Raw genomic sequence first — 22424 nt, 5'->3', positions numbered from 1 at the left:
TTTTACTACTTATGTTTTCTATGACAAACATATGCTTGGCAATCTACTAACTCCTTTCCACTTTAAATGGCCTACCAAAAAGAACAACATTTTACAGGTAGCCTAGGTGTTTTTTGTTTGTTGGTTGGTTTGTTTGTTTTGTTTTTAATTTCTTTATTGATTAAGGTATCACATATTTGTCCTCCTCCCCCCAGTCCCATCCCAAACCCCTCTCCACGCATGTCCTCACCCCCGTTGTCTGTGACCACTGGTTAGGTAGTCTAGGTTTTTTTTATCTGACACCAACAACAAATCAGCTTTACTGTTCATATGGACAACTTCTGTTCCACAATCACTAAAGACTAAGAATTAGATAGCTCTGAACAGCAGAGTAAAATAATAAGCAAGAAACAGTAATAATGACCCTTAATTACTGAACATGTATGTGTCAGACACTAGATATACATAATTTAATTTATGTAATTTACATCACATCATTCTCATGGTTCATCGAACAGTAAACTCAGATTTAACAAAATTAATCACTTAAATGCCACCCAGCTAACAAGTGGCCGAGCCAGGATTAGACTTCCCATTGGTCTAGGCCAGTGGTCGGCAAACTCATTAGTCAACAGAGCCAAATATCAACAATACAAAGATTGAAATTTCTTTTGAGAGCCTAATTTTTTAAACTTAAACTTCTTCAAAATAAACTCACCCAGGCTGTGGTATTTTGTGGAAGAGCCACACTCAAGGGTCCCAAAAAAACCTAGTGTGGCTCTGGAGCTGCAGTTTGCCGACCACGGGTCTAGTAGTACCAAGGTGTCCGGCATTTTCACTACACCAAGTTGCCTACAGGAACAAATGATACTAAGTGCTGCCCACAGCCTCACACTGGCATATGCTCCCTTTTACCTAGGAAATAAATTTATCCAGAATCGTGACAGTTGAGGGTAGATTAAAGGAGGACTTGCCAGGTAATAGAGGAGTCTATCTTTAAGTTCCACTCCCTTAAAGCAGCGGGAGGGGCTCTGTAACATCAGCCAGCTTCTCATTTTAATGGGCTTGTTTAGCTGTGGCTCTAAAGATAAAGAAATGGAGTAAGGTCAAGGTATTTTTTTTTTCTTTGAAAACATCAATTTTCTAACCGCTAACCAACTTTCTTTCTTGAATGTAGATCCCCCTCTAGTGGTAACTTGCTACTTCTGCACTTTCATAGCCACATTTTCTATTTTAGTCCACTTTATTCTGTAAAGCAGCCTGCCCCCGCCACACACACACACACACACACACACACACACACACACACACACACAAAATAATTTTTGTGCTTGTTTTTATTGCTAAAGAAAGGAACTAAGTCAGGACATTAATATAAAGACCACATGCCTCTAGCATTCTTTAGTAAAAGAATATCTCGTCACCCAAGACTTGTTCTCTTACAAGTCAAGAGTATTGGCAAGGTCCTGATTTTAGTCTTAATAGAATGTTGAATTGTATTATACGTTTTTGTAATAAAAACATATTTTGGAGATTCCCTTATTTCTTATAATTCAGTTTTTCATGTATGAATATTTTCGTTTACAATCTTAGTGGTTGGCCTTGAATATGGAGGTTGTAACTTGAATCAATAGGTTAAGACATCTTGCTTCAAGAAATTTATTTTGTTCTATTCTTCATTGCCACATTATTTGAGATAACTTAATTTCCGAGAAAATAAACCACGTTAAAGTTACAAATTAAATCTCTCAATTCAGTCCAGACTATCTGATTGGATTACTGGTTTACTTAAATGCTCTCATAATTCATTCTTTCATTCATTGATCAGCCAACATTGATTAAGGACTTACTAAATGCCAGACACTCTGGTTGGTGGTTAGATAAATAAGATGTCCTGTATTAGTTATCTATAGCTGTGTGACAAATTACTCCAAAACTTAGAGGTTTTAAACAACAAACTTTTATTATCTCACAGAGTTTCTGAGGGTCAGAAATCTGGAAGCAGCTTAACTGGGAGGTTCTGGCTTACGATCTCTCACCGGGTGGCAGTTGAATTGTTGGCCAGAGCTGCAATCATCTGAAGGTTCAACTGGGGCCGAAGGATTTGCTTCCAAGTTTACACCATGTGGCATATCCATAGGGAGGCTCACACTATGACAGCTGGCTTTTTCCCAGAGCAAATGATCCAAAAAGGAGACTGACAACCTAATCACAGGAGTGACACACCAACTTCTGTTCTACTCTATTGGTCACAAGGACCACCCCTGGTACAGTGTGGGAGGGGACTGTACAGGGTGTGAATGCCAGGAGAGGCAGAAATTGAGGAGGGCCATCTTGGATACTGACTATCCCAAGTCAATTGTCAAGGTTCGTACAGTGGAATGACTGGCTTACATTTCTGGGAAACTCAGGTAAATAAATTCTAGAATGCATGCTAGGAAAAATGGCTTAATAAAAATCTATACAAAGGGTAATAAGAGCAGTTTGCTCTCTAGCCTGCTTCCAACTCTGCCCCATGTGTAGCACTTGCCTAGGAAAGCAACCCCTTAATCCCTGGTGCTGACAGTCCTTTGACCAGCCACTGTTCAGGCTGACGTGGCTTTCCATGAGGCTGGTCATTGCCCCATCGCTCTACAACACACACTGATAGCTTTTCCTCAGGGATTTATTAACGCTCCTGTCTTCTGTCATGATATAATCCAAAGAGATCTGGCTCCATATACACATCCCCTGGGACATCACACCGAACCACGACATGGACCACATCATGCTCATTAGATAAGATAAGCACAAGCGGTCAGTATGCTGGAGGCCTCGGTAAGACACATGATCCAGGAGGTTAGACACAAATCCTATCAGGATTCAGGCATTGACTACTTCAGTGAAGTTTTCAGTGAGCCAGGGGTTCAGGGGCAGGACAGAACATCTACTTCAAAATAAAAGACACGTGTTATGCACCTTGCATCCTTTCCACAGAGAAGGCAGTGCAAAGCCAGGTCAGCCCCTCCAGGTTCTGGAGACAGCATTCCACAGCTGGGAGAGTCCTTCTGGCCCATTTATGAGGTGACATAGAAAGCTATCCGCTCTGAGTGGGGCCAGAGCAGGAAAGCGTGGCAAAGCAACTCCAGGCCTGCCATTGGAAACTGCAATCAGCCCTGCTGCTTAAGCCATCAGCCAGGCAGACCTTATGGTGCTAGAGGTGGCAGTGGTGGGGAAAGGTACAGTATGGAATTTTTGACACAAACCAGTGGGAGAACCATAACACAGACCCTGAGCATTCTGGAGCAAGACCTAGCCCATGCCATTTGCAGCAGAGAAACAGCTGTTGGCATGCCACTGGGTCCTGGAACACTTGACCTTGTGACTATATATCCAGAATTGCCCAACTTGGGTTGGATTATGTCAAACCCATTCAGTAATAAAATCGGACAGGTCTCAGCTGTAGTCAATTATAAACTGGAAATGGTACGTCCAGGTTCTAGCCCAAGCAGGTCTAGAGGGCATGAATAGGCTTTGTGGTTAGGTAGCCCAGGACCCGGGGCCACCCACCAGAGCAGCACCAGCGCCCCTGTAGGTGGAGGGGAAGCATGTCACCTTCTGAAAAAGGAAGAAAGCCCAAATTGGTGTACAGATCAGTTGGCTTGGTATGTGGGTGCAAAGCAAATCTGGACAGTGGCTGCACTACAGCCACATCCAGAAGTGAACCCAAAAGTCAGGAGGGAGAGGAATTTCCCAGTGGGCTCAGCAGCAAGCAGGGCACTGGTCATCCCAATCTGTGTGGAAGGGAAGGTGGCCCAGGGTGAGAAAAGACCCGGTGTCCTGGGCAGTGCCACAGGTTGGTCATCTGGTTAGGGGCTTGGAAAGAATGGGACCGGACGACCAGAGACAAGGAGCTCTGGGATAGAGGCATGTGGGTGGACACATCAGAGTAGGCGTAAAGTGTGAACAGTTTTGCATCACATGTTAGTGTCTACCAGAAAGCATCCATCGTGAAAGGGTCACTGAACAAGAAGTCGACAAGATGACTCTGCCAGAGAAGTTAGGTAGCCTTTGTCACAGACCACACCAGGATTTGCAAAATGGGCACGTGAATGGGGTGGGCATGGTGGCGGGGGCAGAAGCTCTATATGGACTCAACAGCAGGGAACCCCACTTCCCAAGGCCAGTCTAGCCATTGCAAATTAAAACTACAATGGGATAACACTTCACAACCTCCAAAATGGCTAAAATTAAAAAGATTGGCAACACCAGGTGTTGATTAGGAATTGCCATTCATTGCTGGTAGAAGAATAAAATGAAGCAACCATTTTAGGAAAACTTTTGGGCAGCTTCTTATAAACGTAAACATGTAACAATCCAGGGGTTGGCAAATTTTGTCTGTAAGAGCAAGGTAATAAGTCGTGCAGGTTTTGTGGGCCAGTTTCTAGGCAGCCACACACCTCTGCCAGTGACGTGAAAGCAACCATAGACAATACATAAACAAATGGGCATGGCTGTACTCCTCTGGCCATCATTTACAGAAAACAGTGTCAGGACCACTAGACATAGTTTGCCGAGCTATTAATTTGACAGGTAGGTTGTATATGCATGAAAAATGAGTACATACGTTCACAGAAGGAGGGGAGAAAAAATACCTAGAGCAGCTTCATTTGTAATCATCCCAAACTGGAAACAATCCAAAGTCCATTCTTAGGTTATTGGACAAACAAATAGTGCTGTTTTCATGTAAAAAAAAAATACATACAACATGAATGAAATTTAAAGACTATCTTGAGTAATGGAGGTTGCACATTATGTGTATCAGTTCTTATCTTTTGCTGTATAACAAATTGCTCCAAAACGTAATTCTTTTTCTAAGTCACACACACACACACACACACACACACACACCAGGGTGGGCAAAAGTAGGTTTGCAGTTGTGGTGCCATTCTTTTGAATTAAGGAAACTATTGTAACAATCATAACCTGCTGAATAGCGGATACGCCCGGATTCCGGGCTTGTTGCCCTTGTTGACTGTAGCCAAGGACGCCCTCCCTGCCACAGGGTGAGACTCACAGCTCTTAACTGGACCCGCCTCTCAACCTCAGCAGCCGCTCATGCCCAAGGTCGCCAGCAGGAGCCGTGCCTGCGGGCGGGCGGGCTGCAGCGCAGAGCCCGGGGACCGCGGAAGGAAGCGGGGACGGTGGGGGCTCAACCATCAGCGCCCGCAGGGAGCCCCCTCACTGTCACGCCCTCGCCTCTTGTTTTTTCTTTATCCTGTTCAGTTCCTCCCCCAACCAGCCAGCTTTACGCCGTTACTGAGGTATAAACATACAATTGTATGTATTTGAAGTGTGGTGTGTATGCACGGTTTGGTATATATACACAGAGTGGAATGATGACCGCAATCGGGTTAGCACACCATCACCCCGCCTAAGTGCGCGCGGTGAGAACACTTAGGGTCCACTCTCAGCAAATTCAAGTGCAAACACGGCGTTGAAACGGTGGTCACCGTGCTGTACGTTAGGTCTTCCCATGGATAATTGTAAGTCAGATTGAATATAGGGGTGTGTGTGTGTGTGTGTGTGTGTGTGTGTGTGTGTGTGTGTGTGAGCACCCTATTTTTGCTAGCTGTTGGTGCCAATGTTATGCTTACTTCATAAAAAGAATGAGGAAGACTCTGTTTTTCCTCCGTTTCCCCTGCGCTCTGGGACAGGCTATCAGCACTGGAGTCAACCACTCTTTACCACCTGGGTAGGATTTCCTGGTGAGACCAGGTGGGCCACCTGCTTTAGGAAAGCTGGTTCAATCATCATCATCATCATCATCATCATCATCATCATCTCTAGTTCTGTGGGGATGTCTTGATTAGTTTTTCTTATCTCTTCTAGGATCTGTTCAGGTAAATTGTATTTTCTTGAAACGTCATCCATTTCATCCAGGTCTTCAAGTTTATTTGCTTAAATTGAGCAAAGTTAGTCTCTTACAAACCTATGTTTGTTTTCTAGATCTGAGGTCCTTCCCCCCTTTATGTTTTTAATTGTGGCAAGTGTTCACACACCCCTTCTTTTGATTATATTAACCATCTATTTTATCAGGTTTTTTTTTTTTTTCTTCCCCAAATCCCTGGGCTTATTACTCCTTTGGTATTAGTTTTCTTAATTCATTATTTTCTTCTTCTATCTTTACTAATGCTTTCAGTGTGTTTGCTTTTGCACTTTTCCAATCCTTGCATTGGATGTTTCATTTATGTTCACTATGAATAAGCATCTACAGGTAGTGTTTTCAGTATCTTTATTTTTCTAGATATTCTGCAATTCCGGTTTTAACTTCTCTTTCCCAATGGTTCAATTAAAACATGCTTTTCAAAAAGCTCGGGAGGTTCTACATTTTTTATTTCAGTTATTTTATTTTAGCTTTTTTTTCTTCATTTTTGGAGAGCAAGAGTTTTGTATCCTGCTCTCCGCCCCATTTGGCTTTTGCCCCAAGACGCCTTCTCCACTACTTCCCACAGGCTTTAAGGATAAAGATCGAGAGGAGGGACCTTCTCCCTGAGGCCGAGGGGAGAGCTGAGAGCCCAAAGGCGTGGGAAGAAACGCTCCGAAACCCCAGGTCCTGGGGAGGCGGCGGCCAGCCAGACCCCGCGGGGACGGGGCGGGGGAGGCAGGGACCACACGCGGCCCGATTAGCCAATCGCCGCCCCGAAGCGCTTGTTCTGTGTCTTGATTGGTTCCGGGGGAGACGCCCACCACACTAGGCCCCGCCCACCGCACAGCTCTGACCTGGACGGTGGCCGGCGGAGGACAAGAAGCTTGCGAGGCGGAGCGGAGCTTTTGCAGAGTGCGGGACGCAGCCGGTGTGCGCCCGCGAGTGGGGGCAGAGCCGCGGGGCTGCGGGACATGGCGGCGATCTCCGTGGTGTCGGTGCGGCTGGTGGCGGCGGAGAGGAACCAATGGCAGCGTTTCCCGAGCTTGCTGCCGCCGCCGAGGTAGCAGCCCCTTTTTGGGGAGGGGGTTTGCTTTAGGTCCGCGCGTGGAGGGGGAGACGTCTCCATGCCCAGTCTTTCCCTTTCCTCTCCTTCCCCCTCATGCGCCCTGCAGCGCTGGGTTTGCCCCTATTTTTTTTTTTTTTCTTGGTGAGGCGTAGGGGAGGGGTGGAGCTGGGCCTGCCATCGCCTGCTCCCCTCGCCGTAAGGGCTAGAATCACGCGTGGACAGCTCCGAACCACCTACCCCGCGCTTTCACTGCGTTCGGTGACGAGGGGGGAGAGGGAGGGATGGGGAGGGAGCTTTGGAATCCCAGTGCCAGTGACACCAAGGCGTCAACGACTTGCCTAAGGTGACACAAGTGGTGTACGTGGTGGAGCCAGGACGCCCTCAAAGTCCCCTTTGGTTCAGCTTTCCCTCAGAAGGTGTCCAGGTCAGACAAAGACTGCGGGAGTTCTTGCTCATTTTTGGAAAGAATCAAGTTAACAGAAACCAATTCACTCTCGGGCGGGGGTGGGGGGGGGGGACAGAGAAATTGTTTTATCAGAAGCTCCGTTTGCAAATTTAAACAAAGCTGCCAGATGACTCATAGCTAGCCTGACGCCAGATCATTTTCATATTCTGAGCTTAAGCTTCCGTGACAATAACTTTTGCAGTAAACATACCCTTTTGTTCCAGGTAGCAGGCTTCTTTTTCTTCCTTTGTCCCATCATCATCATTCTCCATCTTTCTGGAAAGACGGTATAGCTTAGTGCTGCAGGGCACACACTCAGACGTCAGGGGTCTCAGCTTTGCTACTCACTAGGTGTGTGAGCAACCTTGGGCAAGTTACTTAATACCCCTTTGCTTCAGTTTTCTGACCTAGGAGGAGATGATGATACTAGTACCCACAGGAAATAATACTACTACTTTGGATTGTGCAGGTTAAAAGAATTAATACTTGGAAAGAGGCTTAAATGGAATCTGGTACATACTTAAAGAAACCAGTGCAGTTCCTATAGTTCCTGTTTTATAGATACCTATCTATAACTGCCTAGTTCTGACAGGGTTTTACCTCCACGGAGCAATTTATTCCGCTAGGGCTTGACTCAATTGAGCAATTTGGGGGAATATTTTATTGTACTTATTTTAGAAGCAACTTATTAATTTTGGCTTTTAAGCCATTGTTTTAAGTTGTAGCTTAGGTCATGCTGAAAAAATGGAATAGATCAATCAAAATATTGTTGGGATAGAGGATTATAGTTAAGTGGTGTGTATGTGTGTGTGTGTGTGTGTGTCTGTGTTCATTAGAAAATGGCATAAGAAAACTTTAGGTTAGCCAAAGCCGGTTTGGCTCAATGGATAGAGCGTCGGCTTGGGGACTGAAGAGACCCGGGTTCGATTCCGGTCAAGGGCATGTACCTTGGTTGCGGGCATATCCCCAGTAGGGGGTGTGCAAGAGGCAGCTGATCGATGACTCTCTCTCATCAATGTTTCTGGCTCTCTATCTCTCTCCCTTCCTCTCTGTACAAAATCAATAAAATATATTTTTTTTTAAAAAAAGAAAACTTTAGGTTAGCAATAGCCTTGAAACTTAAGTCCTAAGCTGGGTTTAGCAAAAAGCAGCCATTTCTCAAATGGTTTTTTAAAATATGTTTTTATTGATTTTTAGAGAAAGAAGAAAGGAGAGAGAGAGATAGAAATATCTATGGGAGAAAAACACTTATATCCAGGATAGGCCTTGAATCTTATCAGAAACCTATCTGGAGAGTGTGATGGGAAGATGCTATGAACTAGAAAATACCTTATAAAGATCAGAAAAGTTGATTCCCCCTCCTTGAAGATAAAAAGAAGTGAGGTCAACCCTAGCTGGTTTGGCTCAGTAGATAGAGCATTGGCCTGCGTACTGAAGGGTCCTGCGTTTGATTCCAGTTAAGGGCATGCCCTGGGTTGCAGGCTTGATCCCCAATAGGAGGCATGCAGGAGGTAGCTGATCAATGATTCTCTCTCATCATTGATGTTTCTATCTTTCTCTCCCTCTCCCTTCCTCTCTTAAATCAATAAAAAAAACTTTTTTAAAGTGAGCCCTGGCCAGTTTAGCTTAGTGGATAGAGCGTCAGCCTGCACACTGAAGGTTCCCAGGTTCAATTCCGGTCAAGGACATGTACCTTGGTTGCAGGCACATCCCCAGTCGGGGGTGTACAGGAGGCAGCTGATTGATGTTTCTCTCTCATTGATGTTTCTAACTCTCTATCCCTCTCCCTTCCTCTCTGAAATCAATAAAGATATATTAAAAAAAAAAAAAAAAAAAAAAAAAAAAAAAAAAGCTAGGTCAGTCCTGACCAGCATGGCTCAGTGGTTAAAGCACTGGCCTGTGCACCAAAGGGTCATGGGTTTGATTCTTGGCCAAGGGGACAAATCTGGCGGCATGTTCGATCCCTGAGCCTTGTTCCCTGGGTGGGAGGGGTGCATGTAGAAGACATCCAATTGATACGTTTCTCTCACATCAATATTTCATTCTCTCCCTCCTCATCCCTCCCTTCCTTCCACTCGCTCTGAAGATCAATGGAAAAAATATCCTCTGGTGAGGATTAACACACAAAAAAAGAAAGAAAGTGAGGTCAGCTGAATTGGAAAGATATGGGAAAGTAGTAGCATCTTGAGGACTTCTTCTTGTGGAAGTTTAATGTTGAAGCTGTGGGTCTTCTATCAGTTCTTCATAGATGGCAACATCGGATTGAGTGTGCATCATGGGACAATGATGGCCTAGAGAAGGCCCTACAGTGAGGAGGAAAATTTCCCCTCTACCCTTCAAGGTTCTTCTGGCTCAGTGGGTCTCTTGTACACAGCATATAGTTGGGTCAAATGCCAGTCTCAGGAGCAAGTAGATTAAATGACTCATTCAAGGACACGAACTGCCACGGAGAACAGCCAGAACTGTAACTCCTGATTTCTAGATTAGTTTTTTTTCCACAAAGAATGTTTAGTAAATCACTTTGTAGGCTTAAGGTTTAACTAAGGTCATATCTTACTTAGTTTCAGGTTTTAAAAAATTTAGATTATTTGAAAGAATATTGACTGATCTTGTATATTATTTAATTATAACTCCATTTGGATTCATTTTATAGGAGATGGGCTTGGAAGCAAAAAACCATGAAGTATGCAACAACCACAGGTATTAACAGTTTTTGTTGTACTGTTTGGCTTTGCTTCAGATGGTGAAGTAAGAAACGGAAATGTTTAATCCTTTAATTGGTGCATAATAGAAGTAGTTCTCATATACTTTTGAAGTTTTGGGTTTTTGTGATAATTTTTTAATAAGTTAATGTCATTGTTTTTATCTTCTTTATGTCATATATCTTGCTGTTGTATCTAAAATATGTAGGAAAATATATTTTATATTTATGTTATTTCTACTCTCATAGTGTATTGAATTGGAAAAACATAACTGTGATGATCTAAATCAGTGCTTTATAACATGTATTTTAAGTAGTAGGACTTTTTTACTCAAATAAAAGTTTACATTAAATTCCCAATTATAAAACATTTAAATATAACTTGTGGGTGATTGGTGTGTAGCTCTCTCCCCCTCCTCACTAAACACAAATGTGTACTTCATCCCAACACCCCCTGTGACCTGTGACAACTCTTGGGCTCTATAGATCCCTATTTAAAAACATTGTTTTAAATTATATATAACCTATTTTTTGAGAAAAGAACTATTATGAACTGTCAAAGAACAACTACATACCTATAAATAATCGCTTTAAATGTAAATGAATTAAAAGTTCTCCAATCAAAAGACGTGTGTGTATTGATGGAAGTGGATTTCATGTATTAGTATAATATCATGTCATGATAGCACTAATGACAGTGAACTGATGCAATATTCATTTATATTACAAGAGAATCATACATCCCTGTGCTCAGATATGTGCACCTCTATGTTCATTGCAGCATTATTTACAATAGCCAAGATATGGAAGCAACCCAACTGTCCATGAGTAGACAAGTGGGTGAAGAAGAAGTAGGTAGATATATACAATGGAGTATTACTGGGCCATAAAAAAGAATGAAATATTACCATTTACAACAACATGGATGGATCTAGAGTGTATTATGCTATGTGAAATAAGTCCAACAGAGAAAGACAAATGTCACTTATATGAAGAATCTAAAGGAAAAATAAAATAAAAACAGACTCAATAGATGCATTGAACAAACTTATGGTTGCCAGATGGCAGGGGGTGGGATGGGTTGGAGGGCTTGGTGAAAAAGGTAAAGAGATTGAGAGGTATGAATAAATTGGTAGAAATAGTCATGGGGATGTAAAGTGCAGCATAGGGAATATAGTCAATAATATTGGAATTAACTATATATGGTGCCAGGTGTATTTGAATTATCAGTGGATCACTTTGTAAATTATATAATTATCTAACCATTATGCTGTACACCTGAAACTAATCTATATAATAAAAGCTTATGCAACCATTTCGGCGGAATGACCAGAATGACCGGTCACTCTGATGCACACTGACCACCAGGGGGCAGACACTCAATGCAGGAGCTGCCCCCTGTTGGTCAGTGAGCTCCCACAGGAGGAGCACCACTCAGCCAGAAGCTGGGCTCACAGCTGGCAAGCACAGCTGCCATGGTTTCGGGAGTCTCTCCTGACTCCGAGGCAGCAGTACCGAGCAGCGGCAGCAGGTGCAGTGGGCTGTGATGATTGTGAGCAGTGCCTGGTCTAATTCGGGCTCCTCCCTGGTCACTTGCCGCTTGACGCACTGCTACATCCCCGGAGGGGTCCCGGATGGTGAGAAAAATGTCTGATTGTGGGCTTAGGCCAATCCCAGTGCCATTCGCTGTTGAAGGCAATCAGTCTGAACAACTCAGTGACTCAGGGAAGTGCAGGGAGCTCAGGGTGAGCCTGCCTCTGCACTTGACTCACCCACGCGATGGTGCTCGCAGGACAGACCATGGTGGCCCAGGCTGTGTACATGCAGCAGCTGCTGAAGCTCAAGCAGCAGGCCGTGCAGCAGCAGAAGGCCATCCAGCCACAAGCCGGCAGTCGGACATTCCCCGAGGGGCCCTGGACTGTGAGAGGACACAGGCTGGGCTGAGGGACCTGCCCCCTGCCCCCCAGTGCATGAAGTTCATGCTCTGGGCCTCTAGTATAAAACAATGTTGAATGTCAACTGTAATTGAAAACCTAAATTTTAAAAAGATTATTATTAACTCTGATTTTTTTAAAGCTATTTTGATCTTTGGCACAACAAAGCATCTTTTCATTTTATTTTAAGTTGAAAAATCTGAGTAATTTAAGAGTTTGAGTTAATAAGGATATCTTGAATTACAATGACAAGAAATGCACTCCCTGATATTATTTAAAATGGTTATTTTAGGCTCTGCTTTGCTGATTTTACCAACATAAATATTTATCAGCTTGTTACTATCATAAATATTTACTTTGCCTTGTTATTCCTTGCTCCCCAGTAATATTCTTTTGTATGATTTTTATGGTGTTTTAGGATGCAGCATTACCAAGGTCCTCATTGCCAACAGAGGAGAAATCGCCTGCAGGGTGATGCGAACAGCTAAAAAAATGGGTATACAGTCCGTGGCTGTGTATAGTGAGGCTGACAGGAACTCCATGCATGTGGACATGGTATGTTGCTACAAACTGGAGATCATATTTGTTTAGTGTGTCAGTATTTTAGTTCTTTATGTTGACAGTTTGTATTTGCTAATGTTAACAGTGTTGCAGTCCTTAAGTTCAGCTGCTCACTGATAATTCCTTTTGGGGACATTTTCCAGATAGGACACCAGTGGAACTAAACAGTGTACTCTGTGATGTAGTTGATTTACAGGCCAGGTCCTGTCAATAAGGGTTGGTTAAAGCAGTTCACAGAATGTGGCTGATGCAGAGATCACACTTTGAAGGGCTCATAACCACATCCCTGGTGTGCAAGGAAAAGGACCCAAGATTCTAGTTTTAGCAACTACTACTTACTGGCCAAGGGTCTCAGACAAGTCACTCCATGTTTCAGAGACTTGGCTTAACTGGAAAATTAGAACTACAAGGTTTGTACGTGTTAGCAATTATAACTAGCTATTATTGCTTAGACAGAACCCAGGCATGGGTGAATTCAGCTGTTATCCTTCGTTACGTCCACAGCAAATCCCCAAGCACTGACATATCTCCAGTGATGGGTTTCACTTGGCCTTTCAGCATTGCGTAGTAGGCCCATTTCTGTCTCATATTGTAATTGCCTGTTGCTGTCTATCCTAAGCCACTTTCATTTTACTTTAGTGTGTGACATATATTATACATAAAAATCAAGTTTTGTCATTCTCCTAATGCAAAAGATTTCAAATTAGATTATTATTTTTTAAAATATGTTTTTATTGATTTCAGAGAAAGGAAGGGAAAGGGAGAGAGAAATAGAAACATCAGCGATGAGAGAGAATCACTGATCAGCTGCCTCCTCCATGCCCCCGACTGGGGATTGAGCTCACAACCCAGGCATGTGACCTAACCAGGAATCGAAACATGACCTCCTGGTTCATAAGTCAATGCTCAACCACTGAACCACACTGTCTGGGCCTCAGTGGTTTATTTTTATAGCATAAATATGAGTTGGTACTTTTGTATTATTCTTGGAGAACCAGCATTCCTATATTTCTATTCCTATTTCTTTCTCTCTTTCTATGTCCCTGAAGCAGTCCTATATAGAGTACTAGGTCTGTGGTTTTTCTAAACATATACCGTTTGTTAAACAGGCAGATGAAGCACATTTCATTGGTCCTGCTCCCTCTCAGCAGAGCTACCTGTCTATGGAGAAAATCATGCAAGTGGCCAAGATCTCTGCTGCCCAGGTAAGGGTGACGAAGAAATATACAATACAAAAGTAAAGGTGTTGCCCAATTTTCATAAAATTACTTATTATTAAGAGAATACATTTTCTATTTTTAGCAATTCCCAGTTTTTATCTTTCCTGTTTAAAGCATTAATATGGAATGAACAATCCAAACAGGCTTACAATTTTGTGAACCACCAGGGTGAATTGGCAGCTAAATATATGCCTGATGGGTAGGGAAATTGCCCACTGGTGGTATAGTATTGCTAGATTTTCTTTTTTAATCCATTCAAATGCCCAAGAATACTATGGTTTAAATATAGTAAGCTATTCTTAAGAGAAATTAAACTTTTTGAGGTCATTCACAGAATGTGTGATTGAATTCGATATTCACAAGTAGATAGCTGCTTTTTTTTTTTTTCTTTTTCTTTTTTTTTTTAGTTTGAAGGGAAGGTATTTATCTAGCTCATCAGAGTTCTATCAGTTTAATATCTGTTTAAAAGAAGGGAAGCTAGCAACACTTTGAAAATGAAATCAGTGAAATAGTTACAGTCATAAATGGTCATCAAAATCAAATAATAACAAAGTTAGCAAAAGTAGTTCAAGACCACTGTATTGAAAACTAAAACATTGCTGAGTGAAATTAAATGAGTCCTAAATAAATAGGTAGATAAATAATTGGAAGACTCAATATTGTTAAGATGCAATTCTTTCTAAATTGACTGATAGGTTTAATTCACTCTGTATCAAAATCCCAATAAATGGTGGCGCGCATCAGTCCTGCCCCCTGCCGCTGCTGCTGGTTGACTATTTTATAGAAATTGACAAGCCTGGTCCTCAAAATAGCTAAATGCCTACTATATAGTTAAAACAAGTTTGAAAAGACTAATAAATGTGTAGGGCATTTAAATGAGGCATGCGGCCTGCCAGCCACGAGTTTGACATGCTTGGTGTAGGGTTTAGACCCTCTATTTCAAAACTCATTATAAAGCTAAAGTAACCAACAGTGTGTTAACAGAAGGATAAATATACAGGTTAGTGTAACAGAATAGAAAGTTGCACGTTTATGGTTAATTAATTTTTGAATAAAGGTAAAGTAATGTAATAGGGAAAGGGTGGTTTTTTTCAACAAATGGTGCTGGAACAATTGGCTATCTATATGTAAAAAGATGAACCTAAAGTCTAGTTCCTACATTCTTACTTTATATTTTTCATAAAAAACAAAAATAACTTGAAATGTAGCATATATCTAAGTGAAAGACTTACAACTATAAAATTTCTGAAAGAAAACATAAAAGAAAATCTTTGAGATGGTTAGGCAATAATTTCTTTGATATAATATCATAAGCAAGACTCATAAAAAGAAAAAATTGATAAAATAGACTTCACCAAAATTTAAAACTTTGCTCTTCAAAAGAAACCATTAAGAACTTAAAAGACCAGCCATGGACTGGAATAAAATATGTGCATAACATACATTTGATAAAGAGTGGTATACAGAATTTTTTAAGGAACATTGTAAATGTTCAAATAATCCAATTGAAGAAAATGGGCAAAAGATTTAAATAGACACATCACCAAAGAAGATACACAAATGGCCAATAAGCCCAATAAAAGTTACCCATTATCATTAGTCATTAGGGAAATTGATGTTAAAACCACAGTTATTGTTGTGGGGTCAAACCCTGGATTCAGAATAAGACCACCAGAGGCTGATGATTGATTTAAAAAAAGCAGGCAAGCATTTATTGAACTGGCCAGGACGGCCACAAGAGCACCACATGCAGGTGGCCACACTCACGACCACACTGTTCCAGGTGTAGGCAGTCCTTTTAAAGGTCCAAACCACAAGAATTTTCCTTTGTTCTAAATTCTAAATTCTAAAGGCTGGGAACAGCCCACAGGGTAGTTCCCAGTCACATCCTGCTAGACATTGGAATGTGGCCCTATCTTATAGCTGATAATACAGAAGCAGAGCTCAGTGATTAATCTCTAAACGTTATCTATAGTTTCTACCCCTGAAGCTACTGAGTCAGTGGGAATCCATCTCCTGTGGTCCTGGTCCCAGGCACAGGAAAATTGCCTTAGCCTCCAGGTCTCCACCTGGAAGCTGAGGTAACTACCCTATGTTTAAGCAGGTGCAGAAGCCAGAATAGCAGGGTTAAAATTCAAACAGCAGTATTTGCCCAAGTATGGTTGCTACCATACTTCAGTTATATACCATTTCATACTCATTAGGATGTTATAAATATAAAAGACAGATATTAAGTGTTGGAAGGAATTTGGAGAAATTTGGAACCATCAGATATTGCTGGTAGAAATGCAAAATAGGACAGCCTTTTTAGAAAACTTAAAAGGTTAAATATATATTTACCATATTTTGACCCAACAGTTGCCCTCCTGAGCGTTTACTCAAGAGAAATGAAAAATAGACTTATATGAATGCTCATAACAGCATTATGTACAACTAGTGGCCCGGTGCACAAAATTCATGCATGGGGCGGGGGGATGAGTCCTCAGCCCAGCCTGCACCCTCTCCAATCTGCGACCCCTTGGGTCCTAAATCGGCAGTTGGACATCCCTCTTGCAATCCAGGACTGCTGGCTCCTAACTTCTCATCTGCCTGCCAGCCTTCTCACCCCTACCTTCCCCCCGTTGCTGGCCTACTTGCTCGCAACTGCTCCCCCCACCAGCCTGCTTTCCTCCAACTGCCCCCTCCCCCCACCAGCCTGCTCACCTCTAACTGCCCCCCCCCCCCGCCAGCCTGCTCGTCCCAACTGCCCCCCTGCTAGCCTGCTCAGCTGCAACTGCCCTCCCCCGCCACCACCCTGATCACCCCCAACTGCCCTTCCTTCCTGGCCTGCTTGCCCCTAACCACCTCTGCCTCGACCCCCCCCCCCCTCCCCACCATGGCTTTGTCTAGAAGGATGTCCAGAAGGTCTCCTGGTCTAATTATCATATTACCCTTTTATTAGTATAGATGGGGGGAAAAATCCAAATGAAATCATGAACTAAATGTAGCATATAGTGGAATTAATTCTATAAAAAGAAATAAACTACTGATGCAGACAATAACAAGGATGAACCTCAAAAAATTATGCTAAGTGCCCTAGCCAGTTTGACTCAGTGGCTAGAATCAGTCTGTGGACTGAAGGGTCCTGGGTTCGATTCCAGTCAAAGGCACATGCCCAAGTTGCAGGCTAGATCCCCTCCTGGTGTGCAGGAGGCAGCCAATCAATGGTTCTCTCTTATCGTTGATGTTTCTATCTCTCTTTCTCCCTCTCTTTTCCTCTCTGAAATCAATAAAAAATATATTTAAAATGTTTCCCCCAAAAAATTATGCTAAGTTAAAAACGTTAGACACATAAGACTATGTGCACTGTAAGATTACATTTCTAGGAAATGTCTAAAAAAGTGAAAGCAGGTCAGGAAGTTGCTTGGTTCTAGAAGTAAGAATTAATTAGTTATGCACATGGGCACACAGGAACTTTTTTGGGTGTTAGAAGTGTCCTAAAACTGGATTGCAGTAATAGTTGCACAATTGTATAAATTTACTAAATTCATGAAACTAAAAATCGGTGAATGTTATATATGTAAATTATACCTAAAAAAAACACACACACACAAAAACAACACAACTGTTAGCAAACCAGGGAGGACTGAGTGTAGATCTTTTTCAGTTTGCCAGGCATAAATAACTTTTGACCACTTCATAGAAAATGTCTAAAATTGAGCATTGGTTTGAAAGAAACAAAATTCCAAACGGACATCAAAATGTGACTTTTCGCATTTTCAGTATTTAGCATTTTGTTGTTTACCACCAGTAAGATATGGTTTTTTTCTATTCACACGAGTTTCCCAGACATGAGAAGCTAACTGCTTTAATTTTGAAATGTCCTTTAAATGTAACTATTTTGAAATAGGGTTGGCACAGCTTTCCTTTTATATTCAACTGGAGGGTGAGTCCATGAAATTCATGCACTGGGGGAGAGGGGGTCTTCAGCCCGGCCTGCTCTCTCTTGCAGTCTGGGACCCCGCGCTCCTTTCTACCCGCCTGATCGCTGCTCCTTAGCGCTGCCACGGAGGCAGGAGAGGCTTCCATCATTGCCACTGTGCTCGCCAGCCATGAGCCCGGCTTCCGGCTGAGCAGCCCTCCTCCCCCCTTCCTGTGGAAGCTCACTGACCACCAGGGCACAGCTCCTGTGTTGAGCGTCTGATCCCTGGTGGTCAGTGCGCTTCATAGTGACCAGTCATTCCACCGGTCGGTCATTCCACAGTTTGGTCAGTTTGCATATTAAGCTTTTATTACACAGGATTTGTTATAATTATTATTTTAGAAGAGCAGATGTCCTGAGGGCTACTGAAGTGAGAGAATGAGTTGCTTCATCCCTCAGTAAATAATCTGAGCTGCAGCTGTTTGCTTTCCTGTGTCTTCCCTCTTTCCTAGAGGCGTGTTTGCCTTAAGAAAACACACTGTTCTTTGGTCAACGAACACACTGTCCTCTTTTGTGAGCGAGAAAGCCAGATACAGAAATTTGTTAAAACTCTGAGGAACTTGCAAATAACTAAGTCTGAGGTGGTCCGCTTTCACTAAAGTATATGCTGAGTGGCCAGATTATTATGATCTCTGAACGCATAATAATCTGGCCACACAGTGTATATCCTATATAATAAAAGGCTAATACGCCGAAACCAGTTTGGCTCAATGGATAGAGCGTCAGCTTGGGGACTGATTCTGGTCAAGGGCATGTACCTTGGTTGCAGGCATATCCCCAGTAGGGGGTGTGTAAGAGGCAGCTGATCGATGACTCTCTCTCATCGATGTTTCTAGCTCTCTATCTCTCTCCCTTCCTCTCTGTACAAAATCAATAAAATATATTTAATAAATAAATAAATAAATAAAAGGCTAATATGCAAATTGTCCCCTTGACCAGGAGTTTGGCCAGTAGGCAGGCCAGCCAACTGCCCATGTCCCCTTCCCCTGGCCAGGCTGGCCAGACCCCCTACCCATGCACGAATTCATGCACTGGGCCTCTAAAATAAACACACACACACACACACACACACACACACACTCTGAGTGGCCAGATTATTATGCATTCAGAGATCATAATAATCTGGCTACTCAGTGTATACAGGCTTTAGTGTATGACTTTTTATTTGCTTCTTAGTTTTCTTTTTTGAAAGGTGACATGGGCACATAGTAACCTGAAGATAGATGGGGTGTGATTGTGCTAGTGTGCTCTTCTCAGCCTGTGGGTTCCACAGTTTCAGTTCTAGGCCAGCCCTATACGAAGGCAGAGTCAAGAAATCCCCATTACCTTTACTCCTACGTCTACTCCTTGACATTCTACCCTAAAAGCAGTATTATTATAAATTAAAATACATGGATTCTTCTGATCCATCCATTCCACTTGTAGATTGATACCTATAAGAATTTAAAACAGGGACTCAGAGAGATGTGGGTACATCAATGTGTACTAGGTTAGCAGCATTATTCATAATAGCCAGAAGGTGGAAACTATCCACATCCATCAATAGGTGAGTGGTAAACAAAATGTCAAATACAATATATACATACAGGGGAATGTTATTCAGCCTTTAAAAAAAAAAGGAATGAAGTTCTGATACATGCTACTACATAGATGAATCCGGGAAGCATTCTGCCCCGTGAAACAAGCCAGACACAAAAGGGTAAGTTTGTACAATTCCACTTATGCCAGGTTCCTAGAATAAACAAATTCATAGGGACAGAAAGTAAAATTTGTAAGACAGAAAGTTACCAGGGAGTGTGGGGTTAGTGTCTAATGGTTCAGAGTTTCTGTGCGGGGTAATGAGAGCGTTCTGGAGGTGGTTGGTGGTGATGGTTGCCCAGCATTGTCAGTGTGCTTAATGCCACTGAATTGTGCACTTAAACGTGGTTAAAATAGAAGTTTATCTTATGTACATGTTACCACAATAAAAAAGAAATACCGATGCTCCTGGTGCAGGTAAGGCTTCAGGACTTGAGTGTGAATGTTTCAGACGTGATCGGGCGCGTTCAGGGTGGTATGGCCGTAGACGAGTGTGAATGTTTCAGCGGTCTGTGTGGAAACGGGCTTTGATAGCGCAGTGTAGGCAGCACCAGCTCACAGAGAGGCCTCCCCCCAGGAGAGCGATGTTGCCTGCATCCCGTTTGCCCGTGGAGTGCTAGTAAATCTGTCTTTTCATTTCTCGCTTCTAGGCTATCCATCCTGGGTATGGTTTTCTTTCAGAAAACATGGAATTTGCCGAACTCTGTAAGCAAGAAGGAATTATTTTCATAGGTCCTTCCTCATCTGCAATTAGGGACATGGGCATAAAGAGGTAAGAGTTTATGTTTTTTAAATAAGGTCAATTGAAATGATTTATTTTTACCTATAATAGACATGCCGATAATACACTTTTGTTGTCATAGGCATAAGTTGTTTATCTGCCACCCCAGGGAGTTACAGAAAATCCTCAGCTAATTAGTATTTCTAATCAACATGCTAATTCTTTTTTTTTTTTTTTTATTGATTTTTTACGGAGAGGAGGAGAGAGGGATAGAGAGCTAGAAACATTGATGAGAGAGAAACATCGACCAGCTGCCTCTTGCACACCTCCTACCGGGGATGTGTCCGCAACCAAGGTACATGCCCTTGACCGGAATCGAACCTGGGACCTTTCAGTCCGCAGACCGACACTCTACCACTGAGCCAAACCAGTTTAGGCTCAACATGCTAATTCTTTTGGGGGGTTAAAAACAAGGTAGGATGAGCTACCACATGAAAAATTGGATTGAGGGAAATCAACAGATATTTTAATATTTGTATTAATATTTGTTATCTCAGGCTGTAGTTCTTTATTTATCTATGGGATGTTTTCTTTGAAAAGTTCCATTTTAATTCAGATGATGTATTATAGAATTATATGCCCAAAACCTATAAAATTTTTGAACTAATATCACCCCAATAAATTCAATAAAAAAGAAAAAATTAAACCTAAAATAAACCATTATATTTGTAGACTGGGCTGTATTTGTTTCTCTTGTATGAAATTTCATAGAATGTGGGTATCTCGGGCTTTTTCATTGTAAAGTACATCTAAATCCATAATGGCTGCTGCTGGAGTGCCTGTGGTGGAAGGTTATCATGGGGAGGACCAGACAGACCAGTGCCTGAGAGAGCATGCTGGGAGGATCGGCTACCCCGTAATGATCAAAGCCGTCCGTGGTGGAGGAGGAAAAGTAAGACTGTGCGTGCTCGTGTTTTCCATTTCTGCCGACTCTCCTTTGTTTTATTTGCGTTGTAGTCAAATCTGCCTTTCATCTTAGGGTATGAGGATCGCTAGATCGGAGAAAGAATTTCAAGAACAGTTGGAATCAGCTCGGAGGGAAGCAAAGAAGTCTTTCAATGATGATGCAATGCTGATTGAGAAGTTTGTAGACACTCCAAGGTGGGGATAGCTTTTTTCTTTTTTTTCTGATTCAGATTTTTTAAATGATAAAAAACGCACACACATTATATAAAATACAAAGTTCTAGTAAGACATAAGTACATAAATTCCCCAGTCCCACCCCTGAGGTACCCACTATAATGGTATGGTATGCATACTTCCAGGCATTTTCTATGTGAATAGATACATGTATATATATACAAACAGAATACAACATATGTACAGAAGAACAGTGAGTCATATCCTATGTAATATTGCATGTTAATATTATATCAGAGATCTTTCTATGTCAGATCTTTCCATAGATCTCATTCTTTTTGTTGACCTTAATATTGGTTCCATGATATTAATATGCCTTTAATTCATTCAATCCATTACTTTTTTATGTAATTTAAGGTCTTTTTAAAATAAAAAAATTATTGTAAGAAATTAAGCTATATTGCCCTGGCTGGTTTTGTTCAGTGGTTAGAATGTCAGCCCGTAGACCCAAGGGTCTGGGTTTGATTCCTGGTCAAGAGCATGTTCCTAGGTTGCAGGCCAGATCCTGGCCCAAGTCAGGACATGTGCAGGAGGCAACTGATGGATGTCTCTCTCACATCGATGTTTCTCTCTCTCCCCCCTCCCCTTCCACTCTCTCTAAAAATCAATGGGGGGAAAATATCCTTGGGTAAAGATTAACCAATGTGTTTCAGGAGCACACTGGCACAATCACACCTCATCTATCTTCAGGTTACTGTGTGCCCATGTCACCTTTCTAAAAACAAAAACAAAAAAGAAATTAAGCTATATTTTACAGAACTCTGTAAGCATCAGTTGAGATGTTCAGAAAATGGAAGTAGTTACCCGACGGAATTATAATTGTGATGTGTTACCAACAGCTCACACTTTTATTGCGCTCACCATATGCTGGGTCCTAAATATTTTACATATACTAATCCTGCTGATCAACTTCTAATCTAGTTCTTGCAAGGACCCCTTTAGAGGGTAGTATTCCCATTTTGCAGGTGAGGATACTGAGCAACAGAATAGTCACATCAGATAACTTGCCTGAGGCCTCCTAGCTAAGAAATAGTGGAGCTTGGATTTCAACCCAGCCAGTTTGACTCTGAAATTCACACTCTAAGTCACTGCACTAAACTGCTTCTCCAGGGACTGCAATAACAAATGGCATGTAAATACCTAATTTTTA

General features: G+C 42.1%; 1 protein-coding gene across 1 annotated transcript in view; it reads left to right on the top strand.

The window, feature by feature from the left end:
* Positions 1-6731: 6731 nt before the first annotated feature.
* MCCC1 (methylcrotonyl-CoA carboxylase subunit 1) overlaps positions 6732-22424 on the top strand; it is a 51371-nt gene continuing 35678 nt past the window's right edge. The window contains exons 1-7 of the mRNA XM_084874199.1: positions 6732-6947; positions 10052-10098; positions 12452-12588; positions 13704-13799; positions 20004-20125; positions 20879-21026; positions 21114-21235. Of these exons, the coding sequence (XP_084730325.1) occupies positions 6859-6947; positions 10052-10098; positions 12452-12588; positions 13704-13799; positions 20004-20125; positions 20879-21026; positions 21114-21235 (761 nt within the window). The 5' untranslated portion in view covers positions 6732-6858. The remainder of the gene's footprint in view (positions 6948-10051; positions 10099-12451; positions 12589-13703; positions 13800-20003; positions 20126-20878; positions 21027-21113; positions 21236-22424) is intronic.

The sequence above is a fragment of the Pipistrellus hanaki genome (assembly GCF_964339955.1).
Source record: "Pipistrellus hanaki genome assembly, chromosome: 2".
Taxonomy (NCBI): domain Eukaryota; kingdom Metazoa; phylum Chordata; class Mammalia; order Chiroptera; family Vespertilionidae; genus Pipistrellus; species Pipistrellus hanaki.
The sequence above is the reverse complement of the archived record's forward strand: the minus strand, read 5'-3'. Positions and strand labels throughout refer to the sequence as shown.